Here is a 22,722-nt window from a genome sequence, read left to right as displayed (position 1 = left end):
TGACAGCTACTGGACAGCGGGAGGTCTTTGGACAGAGCACAAGGCCAGGTGAACAATCCACTGCCCATCTATCTACACCACTTAAAGTGGTGTCAAACTGCATTTATTTTGCCAGTGTAGACGCACTCTCAATGAAGCTTGCTGAGAAAGTCCCATGAATTGCTATAAGCTAGAGTCAACTTGGAGGCATGTAACAATGTGGTGGTAATCGCTATACAACAATCAACTACCTTTCCATTTACAGCTTGTCTTGTTGTTGTTGATGTTGTCGTCGTCATTGCTGTGTGCCTTCAAATCATTTCCAACTTATGGCGACCCTAAGGCCATTGCCAAGCCCTACATGGCTTGGGCCCGAGTTACTTGAGGGAACGCCTCTCCCTACACAATCCGCCTCGCACCCTCAAAACTTCAGGGAAGTACATATTGGAGTACCCTAAGGTGAGACTTGAATCAACTCACCAAAGATCTTTCACAGCGGTTGCTCCAAACTACTGGAATAAACTTCCGGAAGAGATTCGCCTTAGTTCCACCCTGGATGTCTTCAAAAAATCTTTGAAAACACATCTCTTCTGTTTAGCATACCCTCCTGACTCTTCCTGAGAAAACTACCTCCTCATAAAAGTTACTTCTAGATGCTGGATCACGATTAGATATGATGTTTTTAAGATGCTATTTTATTGGTACTGTATTTTACTCTGTATTGTAATGAATATTTCATGTTGTGAACCGCTTTGATCACCCTGGAAAGCCGGTATATAACTAAAGTTTTTATTATTATTATTATTATTATTATTATTATTATTATTATTATCATCATCCTTGGAGGCTGAGAGAGTGTGACTGGCCCAGGTTCAGCCAGTGGGTTTTCATGGCCGAGCTGGAATTTGAACCCTGGTCTCCAGAGCCATAGTCCAATGCTCAAACCACGACAGCTTGTCTACATCCTTGAATGTCATTAATCGGAACAAAAGGTAATAACATGGAGCCCTTTCACACTGCACAATATTAGCAATATGGTTCCACTTCAATTTCCATACTTGCATTGCATTTGCATGGAATCCTCAGGATTGTAGTTTGGTGAGGCAGCAGAGCTCAGTGGCTGAGAATTGTAGTAAAGACTGCATGATTCCATAGGATGTTGCTATGGCAAAGTGGAATATGTGCTATAATTGTGTAGCATGAATAGGCCCAGGGTGCCTGTGATTGCTATTGGGAATTTGAGATTTGCATTATACGATGTTTGTTCAAAAGGCACTGTGCACAATGGAGTCCAATTAAACAGGAGTGAGCTACCTTTCTCACTCTCTTAATCAGAGAAGCTGTTCACAATTCCCTTAGTACTTGAATATAACCACAGGTTGGGTCTCCCTTATCCAGAATTCTGAAATCCAAAATATTCCAAAACCCAAACCCTTTTCTCATGGGTGGCTGAGACAGTGAATACTTTGCTTTCCGATGGTTCAATATAAATTTTGTTTCACACACAACATTATTTCAAATATTGTATAAAAGTGTTGTTGTTGTGTGGCTTCAAGTAGTTTCTGACTTATGGCGACCCTAAATCGAACCTATCATGGGGTTTTCTTGACAAGTTTCTTCCGAGGGGTTTTCTCACTGCCATCCTCTGAGGCTGAGAAAGTGTCACACAGTGGGTTTCTGTGGTCAAGCTGGAATTTGAACCCTGCTTTCTAGAGTCAGTCCAACACTCAAACCACTACACCACACCTTCAGGCTAAGGTATATATAAAACTTAAATGAATTTTGTGCCATCTCCAAGATCTCTCATTATGTATCTAGATGCAAATACAGGTATTCCAAAATCCAAAAATTCCAAAATCCAAAGCATCTCTGGACCCAAACATTTTGGATAAGAGAGACTCAACCCATGCAACCACCACAATCTACAATTCCATTTCTTATTATAGATCCTGCAGAATCAATGCAGTTTGCCATTGCTTTAGCTGCCATGGCTTCATCCTATGGAAGCCTGGGATGTGTCATTTGTTGTGGCACCAGAGCTCTCTGACAGAGAAGGCTAAGTAGCTCCCAAAACTACAATTCTCAGAATTCCATAGCATTGAGCCATGGCAGTTAAAGCGGTGGCAAACTGCATTAATTCTGCAATGTAGATGCAGCCTTGATTCCAGCCTTTTAAGCATTACATTATGCTGATGGGAGGGCAGGAGGAAAATCCATTGACTTCTCCAAGCAGAAACTCGCTCACACATGAATTTAGCACAAGGGCAGCCACATAGACAAGAGAAGATCAGCACATTGGTGATATTTGAGTTCAACTCCCACTCTATTGCACTCAGACAGAGGTGAGGAGAAACAGAAGCTTCTTGCTAATCTTTAAGGAAAAGAGACAGAAAAACTGCACAGCTCTGCATCAACAGCACTATATCACCAGATCAAGGGAAGTATTTGCATGACACTATTTTTCCTTGGTCAGATCTCATCTGGAGTCCTGCGTCCAGTTCTGGACATGATAATTTAAGGAGGATATTGATAAGCTGAAACATGTCCAAACAAGAATGATTAAAATGCAGGGGTATAGCTACAGGAGAGGAGGCAAAATAAATGCATTGCCCCTCTATATAAGAATTCTGCCCTCCATGACATTTTCCTTCAGTCTCCAAATTTCCAGCATTGCAGTGTGTGTGTGTGTGTGTGTGTGTGTGTGCGCGCGCGCACGTGTGTGTGTGTGTGTGTGTGTGTGTGTGTGTGTGTGTACAGTGGTCCTTCTAAATCCGCTGGGATTAGGGGTGAAGGACCCCCATGAATGTGGGGGGAAACTAAGAGAACACCCCTCTAGGAATCTCCAGGTCCTCCAGTGCAACTCTGTGGTCAACATCTACCAGCATTTGACCATAGAATCATGCTGGAGGACCAACAAATGCCTAGAGAAGTCTTTTCTCTGGGGAAGTCTAGGTTCTCCAGCATAACTCTATGGTCAACTTCCAGCAGAGTTGCGCTGGAGGACTTAGAGGTTCCTAGAGAGAACGTATTAATCAAAATCGCAAATAATCAAATCCGCAAAAATCAAAGCCACAGGCGTGGAGGGCCAACTGTATTCCAGTTGCGCTTTCCCCCTTTCCACTCTTCTTTTGTTATATTTTATTTATTCAAGGACTGCTGTTCTGAGGTCTGAGATGGAATGCCCAGAAAGATTGATGTGTTTTGCAACTCTCTGTGTGTGTGTTTGTGTGTATATAATAACTTGTCATCCTTTTCCCTGCCCCTTTTCTTTGGGTACCTAAAGCAGATTTCAAAATGTTCAATTGAAATTTTCAGTTAATATTAACTTCTAAGCTGCCTTTCTCCCAAAAGGGGACCCAAGGTGGCCCACAAGATAAAAAACAATTAAAACCTCTCAGTAAAAATTAAAAAACAGTTAGAAATCATCTTGTTAAAAATTGTACAAAATTAATACAAAAACATACAAAAGTTAAAAACATAACTAAAACACACACACACACACACACACCTCACTCTGTCCTGATTATATGTTATCTGCAGTGGTAGGAATTTGGGTGCTGAAGGAAAATTTCATGGTAGAATAGAATTCTAATTTTGGGGGTGGATGGGGGGGCAATATTGTCTCTCCAAGCTGCACCCCTGCCAAGATTTCAATGGTCTGGAAACCAAGCCCTCTGGTTTAGGGAGCTGTGTATGCTTAGCCTGGAGAAGAGAGGTTTGAGGGATGATACAATAGCCATTTTTAAATACCCAAAGGGATATCATATAAAAGATGGAGTGAGCCTGTTTACTGCTGCTCCAGACAGTAGGGCACAGATAGAATCCAATTACAACACTAGAGAGTCTGACAAAACATTAGGAAAAACTTCTTTGTGCTAAGACTTGTCAGAAAGTACAACAGATGCCCTTGGAAGGGGATGGACTCTTTTTGTTGGAGTTTTTTGAAAAGTAAGAGGCTCAAGGGGTGGCCTGTAGGCTAGCCACCTCTGTTTTCACCAGATTGGTGGTGCAGCAACTGCACACTGCAGCCCCAATCTGGCCTTTTTGCAGTGCAACAAGTGGCTCCTTTTTGCGCCATGGAAAGGACACCGTAGCTGCCGGTGCGATGGCTTTCTGGCACTCCTTTGGTGCTGTGTCATCTAGACACAGCCCCAGAAGAGCTCCATAACGCCGCCTCCTGTGTGTTGTGGTGTGCTGCATCATGCTGCCATAAGGACAGAGGCAGGGTGGGCATTGTGTGGACGCCATGCCCCGACTTCAGCCCCAGGCTTGCCTTAATGGCTGTACAGGCTATAAATGCCTACTTCTCTAGGTGCTTTAGCCGTAGATTGATGAATTGACAGCAGGTTCAAGTAGATGACCCTTGAGGTCCATTCTACATGGTTATAGCAAATTTCCCCCCTGCCCTTTTCTCCTTGTTATAGAATCATAGAGTGAAGAGACTACAAAGGCTGTCTATATTGACCCCCTGCTATGCAGCAAGACACCATCAAAGTATTCCTGACAGATGGCCATCCATATTCTGTTTTTGCGGCTCCTTTTTGCACCCTCAAAGGCCAGATCGGGGCCACAGTGTGTGGTTGCCCCAGCCCCGATCCAGCTAGGAAAGGGGTGGCTCCATGCTGTCCCTTAGGGGCTGTATGTACAGCCCCTTAGATTAGGATAGACATTATAGGAAAAGAATAACAAGGTATGGAAAGTAATTTAACATTTATGACAAAGGATGTTGGAAAGGAAGTCAGTTGTTATGTGTAATTGTATGTTTTATTAGTTTATGGACCTTTTCCCTTTTTTTGTCTGTTGGACTGATGTTAGATTAGTTCTTGTCTGCATCTTTTTGTATGTTTTTAGACATGAGAAATTTGTAAGTGTTTATATGTTTTGATGTTCAATAAAAATATTTGAAAAAAAGCCACAAAATTATTATTACTATTTGTTTGTTTTAAATTGATTTTATTGTAAACCACCCTGAGATCACAGAATCAAAGAGCTGGAAGAGATGCCAAGGGCCATCCAGTCCAACCCCAATCTGCCATGCAGGAAATCTCAAATCATAGCACCTCCTTTGACAGATGGCCATCCAGCCTCTGCTTAAAGACCTCCAAGGAGGGAGACTCCACTACACTCCGAGGGAGTTTGTTCCACTGTTTAACAGCCCTTACTGTCATGAAGTTCCTTTGAATGTTGAGATGGAATCTCTTTTCCTGCAGTTTGCATCCATTGTTCCGAGTCCTATTATCTGGAGCAGCAGAAAACAAGCTTGATTCCTCCTCAATACGACATCTCTTCAAATATTTAAACAGGGCTATCATATCACCTCTTAACCTTCTCTTCTCCAGGCTAAACATCCCCAGCTCCCTGAGTCCTTCCTCATAGCACATGGTTTCCAGAACCTTCACCATTTTAGTCGCCCTCCTTTGGACACGCTCCAGTTTCTCAATGTTCTTTTAAAATTGTGGTGCCTTTGGGGCCTGACCAAAGCAGAATACAGTGGCACTATTACTTCCCTTGATTGACAATATACTTTTATTGATGCAGCCTAAAATTGCATTGGCCTTTTTAGCTGTCGCATCGCACTGTTGACTCATGTTCAACTTGTGGTCTCCTTGGACTCCCAGATCCCTTTCACATGTAGTTTCATTCAGCCAGGTGTCCCCCATCCTATATCTGTGCATTTCATTTTTCTGCCCTAAGTGCAGTACCTTACATTTTTCCGTGTTGAATTTCATTTTGTTAGCTTTGGCCCAGTTTTCTAGTCTATTCAGGTCGTTTTGAATTTTGATCCTGTCCTCTGGAGTATTAGCTACTCCTCCTAGTTTGGTGTCATCTGCAAATTTGATAAGTATGCCCCCAATTCTGTCATCCAAGTTCTTGGATGACAGGACATTTACTGCTGCTGCCCCCCCACACTTTGGAACAACCTGCCGGAGGAGATCCGTCGCATCAACACCCTAGATGCTTTTTAGAAAGCACTTAAGACTGATCTCTTCCAGCGGGCCTGTCCATTTGATCCACCATATTGAAACCTCGGTAATACCCTGTCTTCCACTAATTTTATATAGGTATGGACTGTATTAATTTTATGAATTTGTCTTGTTCATTAATTGATGTAATTTTAAATAACTTGTGCTTGTTGTAATGCTGATTTTATGTGTTGTACTCCCGCCTCAATCCATGGGGAGAGGCGGGAAATATAAATAAAGATTTTATTATTATTTATTATTATTATTATGTTGAATAGCACTGGGCCCAGGACAGAGCCCTGTGGGACCCACTGGTCACTTCCCTCCAGGATGAAAAGGAGCCATTGTTGAGCACCCTTTGGGTCAACCAATTACAAATCCATGTAACAGTTCCTTTGTCTCGCCCACATTTTACAAGCTTGTTTGCAAGAATGTCATGGGAAACCTTGTCAAAGGCCTTACTGAAATCAAGATATACTATATTCACAGCATTCCCTTTGGATCTTTGGATATAGGGTGGGATAAAAATATTTTGTGAAGAGAGCAGAAAGGGACATAAACAATCTAGAATATGCAGATGACACTATAATACAGCCACCCTCCTACTCTAGATTTTTTTATCCATAGATTCAATCATCCACAGCCTGTAAATATTCAAAAATAATATAAATTCCAAAAGCAAACCTTGTTTTGTTATTTTACATATTTCACTATGCTATTGTATTTAATGGGACTTGAGCATCCACGGATTCTGGTATCCACAAGGGATCCTGGAACCAAAACCCAGCGGATACCAAGGGCCCACTATACTAGCAGAAAATATTAGAGACTTGGAACAATTACTAAGGAAAGTTTAAAAAGAAAGTGCAAAGGCAGGCTTACTGCTGAACATAAAGAAAACAAAAATAATGACCACAGAGGACGCTTTGAAACAGTCCCCAGAAATGGCGCCCTCTGGAACAGAATTGGGACGCATTGGGAACGCGCGGCAGCGGCGGCGTTCCCCCGTGCGATAAAGTCGCGTTTTGGGCCCCATCCGGTGCCCATCGCGCTCCATGCGCGCCCACGCTCGTCCCCGTTAGAACGCGCTGGGGAACGGTTTATGCCCCATGCGATAAACTGGGGCATAGCTCACAACATAAAAACAGAGGTAAATCTGGACACACCCCACCATAAAGAGCTAAGCTTCATTGGCTTAGGATGATGGGCTCAGCTCACTGGACGAGCGCATATTTTGAATGGTGAATATGTTGTTGTTGTTATTCACCATATAAAATATGCACTCTTACAGTGAGCTGTGCCCCATAACCCAATGTCAATGAAGTTTAAGCTCCTCATGTGGACTGTGCCCAGATCTACCTTTGTTTGTGTGTTGTGTTGTCTCCCTTTAAGTCATGGCAACCTTAAGGTGAACCTATCAAAGGGTTTTGGTGGCAAGTTTCTTCAGAGAGGCTTTGGCATTGCCATCCTCTGAGGCTGAGAGTGTGTGACTTGCCTAAGATCACCCAATGGGTTTTCATCTACCTCCGTCCAGGCCTCAATTCTGCCCCAAGGACATCTACCTCCCATTCAGCCTAAGTCCACTCAGAAGACAAGAAGAAGACACACATTATGTGGGAAGTCCCATTGGGCCTATGGTAGAGAAGAAGGTGGTCTCACCTGTAGGAGGACGTGCTCACCCGTGCCGTGACCTCCTCCTTGATCTGCCGGTTGAGGGCATCCACCGCTGCTCTGCCTTTGCTACCCTCTGGTGGTGCGGAGGACCCCGGCTGTGACTGCTGCTTCTGCTGGGCAACTCCTTCCTCAGTATGATGGACTCTCTTCTTGACCTTCTTGACTCTGGCTTCTTCAGGCCTCGTTGCCTCGGTCTCCCCACTTTTGCCCTGTTCCTCCTGTTCCTGGCCCACCGAAACCTTCTTCCTCCTCTCTTGGCTTCCAGATCTTTCTTTGGAGACCTTTTCCAGATCCACAGGAGGGATGGGCAACTGCTTTGGGATCCAAGGATGGTCCCCTCTCTTGGCGATGGGCCAGGGCCGGAAATCCTTCTGGTACTGGCTCTCATTCTCAAAAGGGGTGTCTGATGGTTGGTATTCACTTTTCGGCTTGCAACTGGGTTCGGGCTTCTGCACTTTCCATGCCTTGTAGTCCTGGCGCATCACCGAATCAAGGGTCATGGGCTCCTTTGACCCTGTTTTGTGGAGCACCACTGATGAGGAAGAGGGCAACCCAGCAGCCAGGACATGGTCCACAGCCCCAGAGGCTGCTCTGGCAACTGCCTCTGAATCACCACCATGGGGTGCCACAGCAGTGGCAGTGGGCTGGGTCTCAATGGCCGAAGACGGGCGTGGCAGGGGCAATGGCTGAGAGGGCTGCTGCTGGAAGACCACCTGAGTGCCAGGGATTTCGGTGGCTTCGGAGTATTTGGTGAAGACCAAAGGCACGGCAATGTCGGCTTTGTCCAGCTGGTTCCAGAAGCGGGCAATGCAGCATGCCCGGCTGATACATGGCCAGGCCATTTTGTCAGCCTGGCCTGGCCCTTCCTTTCCCTCCACTTCGGAGTAGCTGCACCCACTGCCCTGCCTTCCCTCCCTCCCTCTGCCAGGCAGACAATGAAGCCACCACCAACTGTCTCTTCTCCAGCAACCAACTCTTTCTCCTCCCTTTTGGCAATGCTTACATTACAGGCGGGCCCCAAAACCTCCACTCCAGGAAAAAGAGCACCCTGGAGGAAGAAACCCCCCAATCCGACCCACGTTCCTGGGCCACCTGAGGTCTAAATCCAAATTAAAGATCGAGGTGCCAACCCAAAGCAAAAACCCACACAACTAAAGCAATTATTATCTTGTTCCTTCAAGTCCTTCAGAGGGATGCAGGCCCAAGAAAATCTGGAGGAGTCAGCGTTGATTCATTCCACCTCCTGAAAAGGTTCAAGGAAGGAGAAGAAGAAAGGGAAGGAAAGGAAAACAGGAAGAAGGGAGGAGTCCTCTTTAGAAGATCCCAAACTCACAAGGCTGGATCCAGAAGGAGGAGAAAGGCTGTTGTTTTGGAGAAGGCTCTCTCCTTGCAGTGCTCCAAATCCTCCCAAGAGCTTGCAAGGTCTGGGGAAGAGGGATTACTCCTGGAGGGTTTCAGCCCAAAAAGAGGTCAGTAGAGGGGTCTTCCGAATGGCATTGCCTGGAGAAGGAGGAGGAGAAAGGAGATGGGGGGCGGCCCCATGACTGAAGAGGGAAAGATGGGGACAGGGAAGGAGGAAAGGCGGTTCAGTTTGGAAAGAGAAGCTTGGCCACCTCTAGGGGAGGGTCCCTGTGCGTTTTTACGCACGGTTGCTGCCTCCTTTGCTGCTTGGCTCCAGGGGGGTCTCCAGATGCAAAAACCAGAGCCAGAGGACGGTGGATGGGGGTCCCAAGGGTGGGTCGGTGGGGGTTCTAAGCCTTCCCACCGGGTTCATCCAAAAGGAGCAGCTGAGAAGAGGGAGAAAGGCAAGAGGAAGATCAGCATCAGCAGCATCAGCATCCCTTTGGCGGAGGAAGGATGCAGCTGCGGCAGAGCGCAAAGCGAGGACCACACCCAGGAGGAGGATGCAGGGATAGATGGAGGCAGGGAAGGAGGAGGAAGAGGAGGGGGGATGCAGTCGGGGCCCTGCCTCCCTCACCACGCATGCGCAGGGGGGGCTGGAAAGGGGGAGCCCAAGCCAAGGCTTTAACTCTTCATTGCCTGGAGAGAAAGGAGAATCCTAGAGATGGAAGAGACCCCAAGGGCCATCCAGTCCAACCCCATTCTGCCATGCAGGAACTCTCCATCAAAGCAGGTGGCCACCCAGCCTCTGTTTAGAGACCTTGGCGTGTGGTCTCATCTCGAACAGCTCTTACTGGCAGGAAGTTCCTCCTAATCTGAACAAAAAGTGCCAAGGAAACCCTGTGATAGGGTCACCATAAGCTGGAAACTACTTGAAGGCACATAACAACAACAGCAGCACCTTACTATGAACTTTTCACCTCAATAGGAAACCCAATCCAGCATCCCCTTCTCCATCCACAGGGAGAGGCTGATATTATTATTGATTATTATTATTATTATTACATCCTACTTTCCTACATTACATTCTGCATCTGAGGAAATAGGCTCAAGTCCACAAAAGCTCACACTACCAACTTTTCTCTTTCAATTTGCCTCAAAGGTGCTACAAGATCCTTTTGCTTATTGATTTTCCAGACTAACATGGCTATGTCTTTGAATATCATCATGATCACCATCATTAAAACTGACAAGTGTTCATAAGCCACAGTAGCACTATGCAACCCCCACGGAGAATAGCAACACTTGTCAATAGCTGGGGTTTTGCTGCTGTTGTCATTGTTGTGTGCCTTCAAGTCATTGTTGTGTGCCTTCAAGTCATTTCCAACTTGAGGTTTTCTTGGCATGATTTGAATGGAGGAGGTTTGCCATTGCCTTCCCTTAAGGCTGAGAGTGTGTGACTTGCCCAAGATAATCCAGTGCATGTCATGGCTGAGCGAGGAATCGAACCTTGGTCTCCAGAGTCATAGTTCAACACTCAAACCACTACTCCATGCTGGTACTAAAAGTTAGAATTGTCTCATCCATTGTATTCCCCATCATCATGTATGGATTTGAGAGCTGGGCAGTGAAGAAAGCTGATCGAAAGAATGTGGTGCTGGAGAAGAGTGCTAAAGGTATTGTGAACAGCCCAAAAGACAAACAAATATGTCCTTGAACAGATCAAGCCTGAACTCACCCTGGAAGCCAAGATGATAAAGCTGAGGTTGTCATAACGTCAGGAATAAACTCTTCTAGAACATGGCCACATAGCCCGAAAACCCACAAAAAACTATGGATGCCAGCCATGAAAGCCTTCAACTTCACATGCGGTTGTCATACTTTGGTCACATCTTGAGAAGGCACGAATTATTAGAAAAGGCAATAATACTAGAGAAGGTAGAAGATACTAGAAAGAGAAGAAGATGGTACACTAGAAGGATAGACTCAATCAGGGGGGTCACAGGCCTGGATTTGCAGGACCTAAGAAGAAGAGTTAGGGGATCTTGGAGATGTCTAGTCCATAGGGTTGACATGATTTGGGGTCGATTCAAGGGCAGTTAGCAACAACATATGGGGAGATACAGACTTTTAGATAGTCTGGGCCTACGGCAAGCTGTTTAGCATTGAATGGTAACATTGTGCACCCAAAAGCAGACCTAAATGCACAACCGAAGGTGCATCTCCATGGTCAGTGGCACTGCACATGCATCCTTAGACCTGTGCAACCTTGGACTGAATGCAGGCATTCTTTATTGCACCAAAATACCTAACCACTTCAGTGCAGGAATTTAGGCATGCATATGCAGGCTTCTGAGCCCAGTTTATTATTGTTTTTTTCCTTAGGTAAAGGTAACAACAACACCCCGTACCATACTTCTTCAGCACAAATGCTGGACAGCACCCCAGAAATCACTGTAGTTCAGGACTTCTCAGCCAGGCATATTCAGAACTCAGGAATTTGGACAGATCTCTGGGCAACTCATATAATTGGGGGGAAAGTCAGCTGAAAGAGCACAGAGCCAAAGCAAGAAGGAACAAAGAAGAATGAATAAATCTTTGTCTCCTTTCTTTGATCTGTGACAGCATGCCTATTTAGAAAGGTGTTTTGAAAAAGCTTTGTTTCTTTTAAATAATCAAAGTCTCCTGAGCTGTGCATTTATGGGAGGGACTGAATTATTATTATTATTATTATTATTATTATTAAGCTTTATTTATATAGCGCTGTAAATTTACACAGCACTGTACACAGTGTATTCTATTCCTGGATGTCAGATTTTAACCTTCAGAAGCTGTTTCCATGGCTGGAGGAGGAAAGAGAGTCATCAGGACTGCGGTAGCCAGCTCACATGGTAAATACTGTCTAGACTGGATTTTTATTTATTTATTTATTTATTTATTTATTGTTAAAGAAAAGGCTGGAGTACTACATTTCAGTTTTGCACTCCAGCAGGTGTTACTAACAGGAGTTTTGTACTATCAATGAATCAGATTCTGTCCAAGGATCTAGGATTCAGTAAGGTCTCAAGTGACATTTTATCTCTGTCTCCACTCTGATCTGTGTCGTCGTCATCATCATCATCATCATCATCATCATCATCATCATATTTATTTATATCCCGCCTTCCTCCCAGTAGAGGGACTAAAGACAACTTACAAATCATCATCATCATCATCAGCGTTCTAGGCTAGAATTCACAACCACAATCTTAGAGCTATTTATGGTCCAGGGCTGGATTAACCATTAAGCAAAATAAATTTGTGCTTAGCGTATCAAAGGAAGGAGGCATCACAGAAATGTTCCATTTCTAGATTTACCATGGACCATATGGTGCAGCTGGACCAGACTCCAAAAATACACACACACACACACACACACACACACTAATAAAAAACAATAAAATAAAAATAATAGAGGTGAATGATATATATATTAATCTTGGGGATACAACATTAATCTTCAGAATAAACATTATTTTCCATCTTACTATAGGTTTGGGTTCATTTTGAAAGATAAAATTTTATTTTGGGGTTTATTATTGTTTCTATTTTGAATCTTTTTAATGTTGTATGTTTTTAATTTTATTGCTTTTTTAATTTGTAAGCTGCTTTGCCTCACAGTGGGGAAAGTGAGATAATAATAATAATAATAATAATAATAATAATAAGTTGTTGATGGTGTTGATGTTGGTGATGATATATATGGGGGCACCAAAATCTTTTAAGTGCTTAAGGCCTCTAATGGTCTTAATCCAGTCCTGTTATTGTCCCTGTATTTTCAATAGTGTAGGGAATACATAGGATTTGTGAAAGTCCCCCAGCCCTGATTTACCAGTCATCAGCCACTGCAAACAGTGTTTCTTGTTGATCGGAGTGTAGCAAATTGCCATTTCCACTCCCTCCCACCATAGATCTCCAGTGATCTGTCAGTCAGAAGCAAGATCCCTGCTGAATTCCTCCTTGCACCAGGGATTGCTGATGGGAGGAAGTAGAAACATCAGTCTGCTGCATCCTAATTGAAAGAAGAACAGACTCCCATTGCTCACAGCAGTTGATATCCAGTAAGGCAGGACTTGGGACTTTTCAGTCCCTATGTGTTCCTTACCCTATTGCCACAATTACCCTATTACCCAATTGCCACAATCACGCAGGGATCATGAATATGAATCCATTATGGATGCATAATTCTAGGTTATGAATTTGCTATTGCAGTCATAACTTTTAGCCACTATAGGTTGAGTCTCCCTTATCCAAAATGCTTGGGACCAGAAATGTTTTGAATTTTGGATTTCCTTTTTGGATTTTGGAATACCTGTACTTGCATATATGTAAATGAGCTATCTTGGAGATGGGACCCAAATCAAAACACAAATTTATTTATGTTTCATATAAACCTTATGCACATAGCCTGAAGGTAATTTTATATGCCATATTTTTAAAATAATTTTGTGCATGAAACAAAGTTTGCATACATTAAACCATCAGAAAGCAAAGATGTCATGCATGAGAAAAGTTTTGGTTTTTGAAGTATGTCGGAGTTCTGGATAAGGGAGATTCAACCTATCTTGTTGTTGCTGCTGCTGCTATAATTATTATCATTATCATCATTATTATTAATTTCCTGTATATTTTGCCTTTTCCCCAAAGCTAGGACACAAGATGGCTTACCAATATTAAAATAAATGCAGATAAAAGCACACACAGTCAAAACACTCAAAGGTGCATTGTTTAAAGGCAGTTATACTAGCCATGGAATTAAAACCATTCAAAACAAACTGATTATAAAAATAAAAGTCAATAAAAGATAACACTGTTAAAAGGCTTTAAAAGACTCCCTGGCTTCCTCACCTGCAGACCTCCCCCCCGAAATACAATGGGGCACAAATGCACACGCCTATTGGGATAGAATCACAGAATTGGCAGGGACCATAAAGTCCCTCTAGTCCAGTGGTTCCCAAACTTTGGTCTTCCAGATATTTTGGACTTCACCTCCCAGAATCCCTGACTCTTGGCCAATCTGGCTGGGTTTCTAGGAGTTGAAGTCTGAAACACCTGGAGGACCAAAGTCTGGGAAGCACTGATCTAGTCCAACCTTCTACTGTGAAGAAAGATGAAGCTAGAGCCCTCCTGAAAAATGAAACTCAAGCTCTGTTTCAAAATCTCCAAAAGGGGCAACCAACCTTCCTGGGTTGTGTCCTGGATCCTTACATCCATATACAATTTAAGAGGTCTTGTTGCATTGCTTCACAGTTCCCCTCCTCCTGTGACAGCTAGTGGTTCCCATGTCAGTGAGGCAATGAACCCACTCCAGGTTTTAATCTTGGATTTATACAGGCTTTCCAAAGTGTTCCTAAAAAGGGCCAGCACCATGGACAGCTCCTTTAAGGCTCGTGCAAACCTGGAATGGATTCATTGCCCTCTTCCACCCCACTTTTGTTCCCTCCCTTGCACTTTTAACTCCTTGCCCCAACACCAAGTAGTGGGCCTGCTGCCTAGAGAATATTACCCAATGGTACCAAACAGAAAGGTGAACTTTTAGACTTTGTAATGTGGAGGGTAATCATCAGCCTCTTATCAGATGGCCCCACTGTTACTTGGTTTGGCTTCCCTGCTGTCAGCCTTTGATGATCCAAGATTCTGCAGCGTTCATTGATTAAACTGAGCAGGAGTGTGAACTTCACACTTAAACTGAGCAGATAAAAGCTGTGGCTGAGACTTTACGACATTGGGCAACTAATACGCTTGCTTGCCTACCATTGTGCAATGGGCAATGCACAAGGGGTTTGTTTCTGCAATCCTAGTTAATCATGGCCGCTGCCACACTGCAGAATTAATTCAGTTTGACACTGCTTTAACTGTCATGTCCCCTTCCTATGGAATCCTGGGATTTGTAGGGAGGGTTGTGGCATCAGAGCTCTCCGACAGAAAAGACTAAATCTCTCACAAAACTACAAATTCCAAAATTTCCATAGCATTGAGCCATGGCAGTTAAAGCGGAGTCAAACTGTGTTAATTCTGCAGTGTAAATGCAGCCCACATTTTCAAAGAAGTAGCCGTGTGAGTCTCTTGCAGCATCAAAAAGAGAAAGGGTAGGTGACAGGAAAGAAGGAACGTGGCATCACCTTTAAGACTAACCATTATATCGTTGATTTTTTAGCATGAGTATTCATGGATATAAACCTACTTCTTCAGATGCAGTATAGAGTAACATTAAGGCCTTAAGAAATAAAGCATATTTACACAGTTGTGAGAGGGGAGGAGGATGGAATATAATAAGATCCAGAAAGATGAAAATCATTACCCTTGCCCTAAATTTCCCAAGGGCTACAGAAGGTAATACAGGTTTTTCAGATCTTTACAATGGTCAGTTAGTGAGTTGAGGAGTGAAAGCAATAAATCTGGTTACCAAGGAATCAAATGGTACAGGAGAGGCACACATGAATTGTTACATACCATGCAAGAATGCATGGCTACACATAGAAAAGTTACACTTGTGGAAATCTAGTATAACTACATGTTAAAGGCTGCATCTGCACTGCAGAAATAATCCAAGTTGACAACACTTTAACTGCCATGGCTCCATCCTGTGGAATTCTGGGAATTACAGCTTGTTGTGGCACCAGAGCCTTCTGACAGGGAAAGCTAAATGTCTCACAAAAGTACAATTCCCAGAATTCTATAGCATTGAAAAATGAAACGTAAAGTGATGTCAAATCAGATTATTTCAGCAGCACTGATGCAGCCTAAGGTAGTTTATGTTGCATGAAACACCAATAGGATTCTAAACTAGTTAGTTAGTTATTTAGTTAGGGGCTGTACAGACTGCCCCTGAAGGGGAAGCCTGCAGGCACCTCCATCTTCGCCAGATTGGGGTCGTGGCAACCGCATGCTATGGCCCTGATCTGGTCTTTCCATGGCGCAAAAAGCGGATCCTTTTTGTGCCGTGGAAAGGTCTCCGTAGCCACTGGCACTACAGCTTTATGGCACTCTTTGGTGCTGCATCATCCAGAGGAACACTGTGATGCCACCCACTGTGTGGTGCGGCATTATGCCACCATGGAGGCGGAGTAAGGAGATGCGATGTATGGACGCCACACCCCAACTCCACACCGGCCTTAATGTACAGACTATGAGTAAGTTAGTTTTGTATGCTACCTCCAACAGGAGAGCAAGGAGGGAGCCATTTTAGCCTCCTTAGGGAATGAGTTCTAACATCTGGGAGTAGCCGCTGAAAAGGCCCTCTCCCTTGTCCCAGCCAAATGAGCCTGTGGTGTTTGTTTGTTTGTCTATTTATTTCAAGGATTTATAACCCACCTTTCTCCCACAATGGGATTCAAGGCAGGTAGTGAAATGGTAGTGAGACAAAGAATGGCCTCTGCCAAAGATCTTAGATATGGTCCTTCAAATAACCTGACTATCTTTGCTGCTGAGTCTTTTTGGGGGCATAGGGTTCAGCATGTTGGAGAATGCCTTCAAACTTCAGACTAAAACCTAGAGTAGATTAACTGTCCTACTGACTGAGTAACTACCCAGCTTCCACAGAGCAGTGGGGTCTTCCTTTCTCCTTGACAACTTGCCCCTGTTCTTCCACAGTTTCAGCTCAACAAAGCCACATTTGCAGATCAGTGAATTTCGTGCATGTCTTTCTTAGCCTCGTGCTTGTCTGCAAATACAAGAGAACTTATGTATCCGGAGTAACAAAAGCCCTGTTGGTACTTGCTCCTTCTGTATTAAGGAAAAATAGAAACCTTGTCAATGCCTGAGCTATTGTTAAGAGAAGAACAAGCATCTCCATCAACAGACTAGTTGTAAAAATTGTGCATTTTTTTTAAAAAAGAAGCAGCAATACTGGGCTGCATCAACAGGAGTATAGTGTCCAGATTAAGGGAAGAAGTAGTCCCACTCTGTTCTGTTTTGGTCAGACCTTACTTGGAATACTACAGTTCAAGAGGATATTGACAAATGGGTCCAGGGAAGGGCAACCAAGATGATCCAAAGTCTGGAAACTAAGACTTATGAGGAACAACTGAGCGAGCTGGGTAGGTTTAGCATGGAGAAGAGAAAACTGGGAAGTGACAGGGCCACCACCAATAACATCAGGAGGGCCATCATTTTTGCACCTTTGTATACAAATGCCACATCCTGGATTTGGAAGGTTCATCTTTGGAAAGTGCCATCCTACTTATTTTGACTTGGTGATAAATTTCATTTAGGTTAGTGGTATCTACTTATGAGTAAACACACATAGGAACAGGCTAGGTGTCTTCATCTGGCGTTTAAGAGCAGGCATTCACAGGTTTAAGAATCATAGAGTTGGAAGAGACCACAAGGGTCATCCAGTTCAAGAGCTTTGGATAGCTCCTTGTAGATTTTGGAATAAAATGTGAAGTGGATTCATTGATTTGCTGGCAAAGCTCCACTGCAAGAGCCAAGAAAAAGGATCAGAACAGCACCTTCTCACATGTCACATCCAACTGCTGTTTAAAGACCTCCAAAAAAAGATGAGTTGCCAACCTCCTGAGGCAGTCCATTTTACAATAAAGAAATTCTTCCTAATGTTTCTGTGGAATCTTTTTTTCATGTAATTTGAGTTCATTGGTTCTTGTTCTAGTCTCTGAAGCAGCAGAAAATAAGTTTGCTCCATTTTCTCCATGACATCCTTTCAGATATTTAGAGATGGATATAATGTCTCCTCTCAGTGTCATCTTCTCCAAGCTAAACATACCCAGCTCCTTCAATCATTTCTGATAAGACTTGGTTTCCAAATCTTTGATTATCTTGGTCACCCTTTTCTGGAAACATTCCAGCTTGTCAATATCCTTCTTGAATTGTGGTGCCCAGAACTAAACACAGGACTCCAGGGGTTGCATGAGTTATTTGACATGTTTTCTTGAATCCAGGTCTGCCAGTTCCAGAACTTAGAAATGTTCTTTTCTGGACTGTAGCTCCCAAAATCTCCAGCATAGTCATTTGCCCTATTTTGGACTTCATTTCCCAGATTCCCCTTTGGTCCTGCTGGCTGGGGGATTCTGGAAGTTGCAGTCCAAAACTAGGAACATTTTCCATGTTAATGCACACCCATGGCCAGTCTCATATCACTAAAATGGGTTGGCCTTCTTCCAAGCTTATTGCGTATTGCTACTCCTTTAATGCTGTGTCAACACTACAGAGGGCAGAGACTTTGCCCCTTTTGACTTTCTCCCCTTGAGAAGTGTCTTCAGCCTTTCGATTTTTCAGCTGCAAGACACTTCAGCATCAGGATGAAGATTGAATTCGCTCCCCGGTCGATCCCTTTAGAGAGGAGGCTGCAGACGGCTTCTGTTGCTCAGTGGGTCTTCAGTTTCCTTGCCCTAGGTAAATAATAAAGAAAGAAATCTCTTCATTTTTCCTAAGACAGTGAGCCATTTTTTACCCCAGAGCACCTACCTGCTGCCTAACAGTGGCAGGTGGCAGAGGATGGGGAGGGAAAGAAGGCTTACAGTGAAACCGGTCCCACAAAGTGATCTATCTGAGCCTCTTGGTCTGATTGATAACTGGAGCTTGCAACAGAAAACACACAACCTTGTTGCAAAAGCTCCACTGGCTGCAAGTCTGTTTCTGGGATCAATGAAAAGTGCTGGTTTTGACCTACAAAACTCTATATGGTTGAGGCCCTGGTTATCGGAAGTACTATAATTCCTTATCAGTATGCAAAGGAATCTTGCAGCATAGAATCAGGCAAAAGAATTGTAAAATAAGTTTTCATAGGAGATTATCAGATGGGGAAAAAAGCCGGGAGTAAAAGGTATACTCCTGGTGAAGTCACATTTAAGATTTTCAGACACATTGCACTTATCCAGGACTTAACCCAAGAAGATCCAGGAATGCTCCAGCAACAAACCATTCATGGGGAAGTCCCAGGAATGGTTTGTTGCTGGAGCATTCCTGGATCTTCATGGGTTTAGTCCTGGATAAGCATGACATTGTCTTAAAATCTTAAGCACAATTGCAGGACTTTGCTGGGAGTATGCTTTTCTCTTCCCCGATTTCCCCCCCATCTGAAAATATCACTAAACTCAGTCAACTTCCTCAGTTGCATGGAATGAACTGATGTTCATCTGAAGAAGCAGACCAATTCTTGGGAAGCTCATGCCACAACCACTTTTGCACAGTCCCAAAGGTGCTGCAAGGTCCCCTTGCATACTGATATTCCAGACTGACACAGCTATGTCTCTGAATATAATGCCTTATGTAATCCTGCCTATGTTTTGAGGTCTTCTGGGGATGCTTTTCTCTCTTTCCACCTGCACAAGAATATGTGATGGGAACACACTTCTTAATGACTGCTCCCATACTCTGGATGACTTTTGCTAGTGAGGTTAGATGGGCACTCTTCATGATCTCTTTTTTGTAGGCAAGTAAGAGAGACAGTATGATTGTGGTACCATGACTGGAGATAAGAGATAAATTTGCCCATGAAACCCACTGGGTGACCCTGGGTAAGTCACACTCTCTCAGCCTCAGTGGAAGAATGCCAACCCCCCCTTGAACAAATCTTTCCAAGAAAACCCCATGATTGGGTCACCTTCAGGTTGCTATATGTTGGAAACAACTCGAAGGCACACACCAATCAAAGACCTTTAAGGTTTGATAAGTTTTTGAGGGCTGACTGCCCAAAGGAAAGACGCTTTCACAATCACCGTGGTTTATATCTGTTGTTCTTTGTCATGGTTATGCTTTTAACTGCATTTTTAATAGTTTAATTATATTTTTAAAGCTTTTAAATCAGGCCTGAACTCTCCCTAGAAGCCAAGATGACTAAACACAGATTGTTGTACTTTGGACATATGAGAAGTCACACTCACTAGGAAAGACAATAATGCTTGGGAAGGTGAAAAGGAGTAGGAAAAGAAGAAGACTGCATTACAGGTGGATAAAGTCCATCAAGGAAACCATAGCCCTGAGCCTGCACTGTGTGTAGATGTTTGCCAAATTGTCAGCCATGCCTTGAGCTACAACACCGATTTCTTTTTCCAGGACTTAAACAATACTGTTGATAACAAGGAGACTTATGCATGCATTGTGTGTAGGGGTGAATGCCTTCAAGTTGCCTGTTGACTTATGGTGACCCCCATTAATTTTATAGGGTTTTCTTAGGCAAGGAACACTCAGAGATGGTTTTGCCAATCCCTTGCTCTGAAATATACTGTAATCTATAGCATTTGGTATTCATTGGTGTTATCCCTCCAACTCTAAATTCTATGATTCTAATTGAAAGTACTAACCAGGGCTGACCCTGCTCAACTTCCAAGATCAGACAGGATCTGGTGCTTTAGGGGGAATTGGGGTCTCTTATTAATAGATCACCATAGGAGTAAGTCAAAGTTGATTTGGTGGCAATGAACAACAACAAGCAACATTGAGTCAGAGATTGTGGAGAAGGTGTGATATTCATCCCCATAACCTTTGGGTGCATGCACAATAATGTCATTTGACACCATTTTAACTGCTATGGCTCCGTCCTACAGAATCCTGGGAGTTCTAGTTTTGGTGAAGCACCAGCACTCTTGGGCAGTGAAGGCTAAAGACCTTGCAAAACTACAGATCCCCGGATTCCATTGGATGGAGCTACCTCACTTAAAGTAGCATCAAACTGCATTATTTCTAAAGTGTAGATGCAACCTAAATTATCATCAGGGGGGCAGGGGTGTAAGTGGTAAATTTTAGTAAGTAGAAGACAAAGTTATATGTGGTGAACAGATTCCTCCAGGCTCCCAATGCAGGGTTTCTGTGCTTTCCAATAGTTGCACTGGAGAGGGAATTGCTTGCATGACAAGCTCTGCTTCTTGTACACAGCTGTGAAAGAAGCTGCAATCTCTTTTACATTGGGGCTGGCCACACAATATTGCATGTGAATTCTGTGCCTGGCTGCTTGGCCAGCCAGCAGCTGAGCAATTTTTGGATCTGGGCCCAGACAGTTGGACATTTAGAATATTGTGCCTCCTTAAGAGGAAGCACATGTGACATTGTGGCTCAACAGAGCCAAAGAAGAGACAACTCAATGGGGGGGGGGGGGGGTTCACTTGCAGTTTCCAAGGTGATAGCATAACATTTGGGAAAAGAAATCGGTATTGTAGCTCAAGGCATGGCTGGCAATCTGGCAAATGTCTCAGCACAATCTAGTTGTGAGAGACAAAGGAATGGATGAACAGGAGGGAAAGCAAGCCAGCCAAAGATAGGTAGAAATGATCCAGGGTCTTTTGGTCCAAGCAATCTAATTCCAACAGTGGTCAGCCAGATGCCTCTGGGATACTGCAAAACATTGCACCTTGTGGCTCCCAGCTCTTTGGCTTCCGTGTTGTAATATTGAGGGTATGCTGACTCTGGGCATGGGGGTATTTAAACAGAGCTGGATGGCCATCTGGTGGGGGTGCTTTGATGGTGAGTTCCTGCATAGCAGGGGGTTAGACCCATGGGGTCTCTTCCAACTCTATGATTCTTTGATATGATACTCCTTGTCTTACTTGTTGCATCCTTCTGTCCTCAAGGCCCAAGCTGAGCCTTGCAAGCATCCTCTTTGCCAGTCTGCCTTGTGGACTCAAAGCATCCTTCTGTCTGTCTTGCAGTGGGGGCTCCTGTGCCAAGCATTCTGCCCATTAGCAGACAGCCTTCTTGGCAGCCGCTGTCTGCTGTTGCCATGGCTATGGAGCTGAAGCAAAGGCCTCTGGGCTGTCCAGATGAACAGCAGGAGGGGGAGAGAGAGATTGTGTGAGCTGTTTCATTTTTCAATAGGCAAATGCTTAGCCATCTTAACATGCAATGCCCTGGCAGCTGTCCTCAGCCAGGCACATGACGTCAGGACTCAGGAGCCTCTTTGCAATGTCTTTCTGAGAGAGCGGCTGACATTCTCCAGCAGGCTGCTAATGAAAGAGAGGCGACAGTTTGCACTAAAATGGACATCGAGTGCCCCTTTTGTCCAAACAGACAAGGAGAGGTTGTGTGTTGTTGCTGGTGATGAGGTTAGCATGGGAAACAGCCACACATTTAGACTGATCAACCCACACCATGGGTCATCTCTGGCTAAGGATGGAAAGAATATTTAACCTTACTTGAAAATGTTTTCCAAGTGCCTAAAAAGCCTGGCAGGAAGATTTTTGACCTCAGAAGAATCTTCACCGTTCAGGATTTTTTCTCTGCAACTTGTGTATATAGTGCAAAGAAATAAGCATTTGCTGTGCAGAAAATATTTCTTCGGAGAAGTGTTCTTTTCTGTGCAGAAAATGCTGTTTTCTATGGAGAAAATACTGTAATGGGTAAACCTATTCTGGGCAAAATTTTGCACGAGGTCAGTTTGTTGGAACAACATTCCTTTAAAATGTTTGTAAAATACTTTTGAGTGGCTGGAATTGCTGAGTCAGAGCACTTGGCATAATGCAAAAGCTTTCTACAGAGATTGTATCATGTTGTGTAGCATGTTACTTATCCCTGCAGGGCTTGCAATGGTGTACTTGCGTACTTATGTGGTACCCTGCTTTAAAGAGAAGAATCCCCTATTTGAGCGGCAGTCAAGAGACAATCTTCTTTTTGAAGGCATCCTCTCATTCAGGTGTGGGACTTGTATGAATGTCAAGATATTGCTGGACTGCAGGGATGAGATCATAGAATCATATTGGAAGAGACCACAAGGGCCATCCAGTCCAACTCCCTGCCATGCAGGAAATCCAAATCAAAGCATCCCCAGCAGATG

The 22,722-nt window shown here is 43.9% G+C and overlaps 2 protein-coding genes across 3 annotated transcripts in view; one reads left to right on the top strand and one right to left on the bottom strand.

Moving 5' to 3' along the window:
• MAP6 (microtubule associated protein 6) overlaps nt 1–9,536 on the bottom strand; it is a 66,981-nt gene extending 57,445 nt beyond the window's left edge. For both annotated transcript variants that reach the window (XM_089513019.1, XM_089513018.1), the window contains exon 1: nt 7,602–9,536. In XM_089513019.1, the coding sequence (XP_089369145.1) occupies nt 7,602–8,458 (857 nt within the window). In that variant the 5' untranslated portion in view covers nt 8,459–9,536. The remainder of the gene's footprint in view (nt 1–7,601) is intronic.
• Nucleotides 9,025–22,722, top strand: part of MOGAT2 (monoacylglycerol O-acyltransferase 2) — a 45,859-nt gene continuing 32,161 nt past the window's right edge. The window contains exons 1-2 of the mRNA XM_089513020.1: nt 9,025–9,085; nt 11,772–11,848. Coding sequence (XP_089369146.1) covers nt 11,797–11,848 — 52 coding nt within the window. The 5' untranslated portion in view covers nt 9,025–9,085; nt 11,772–11,796. The remainder of the gene's footprint in view (nt 9,086–11,771; nt 11,849–22,722) is intronic.

The sequence above is a fragment of the Sceloporus occidentalis genome, unplaced genomic scaffold (genome assembly GCF_023333645.1).
Source record: "Sceloporus occidentalis isolate IW3139 unplaced genomic scaffold, rSceOcc1.0.p SCAF_2, whole genome shotgun sequence".
NCBI lineage: Eukaryota > Metazoa > Chordata > Lepidosauria > Squamata > Phrynosomatidae > Sceloporus > Sceloporus occidentalis.
The sequence above is the reverse complement of the archived record's forward strand: the minus strand, read 5'-3'. Positions and strand labels throughout refer to the sequence as shown.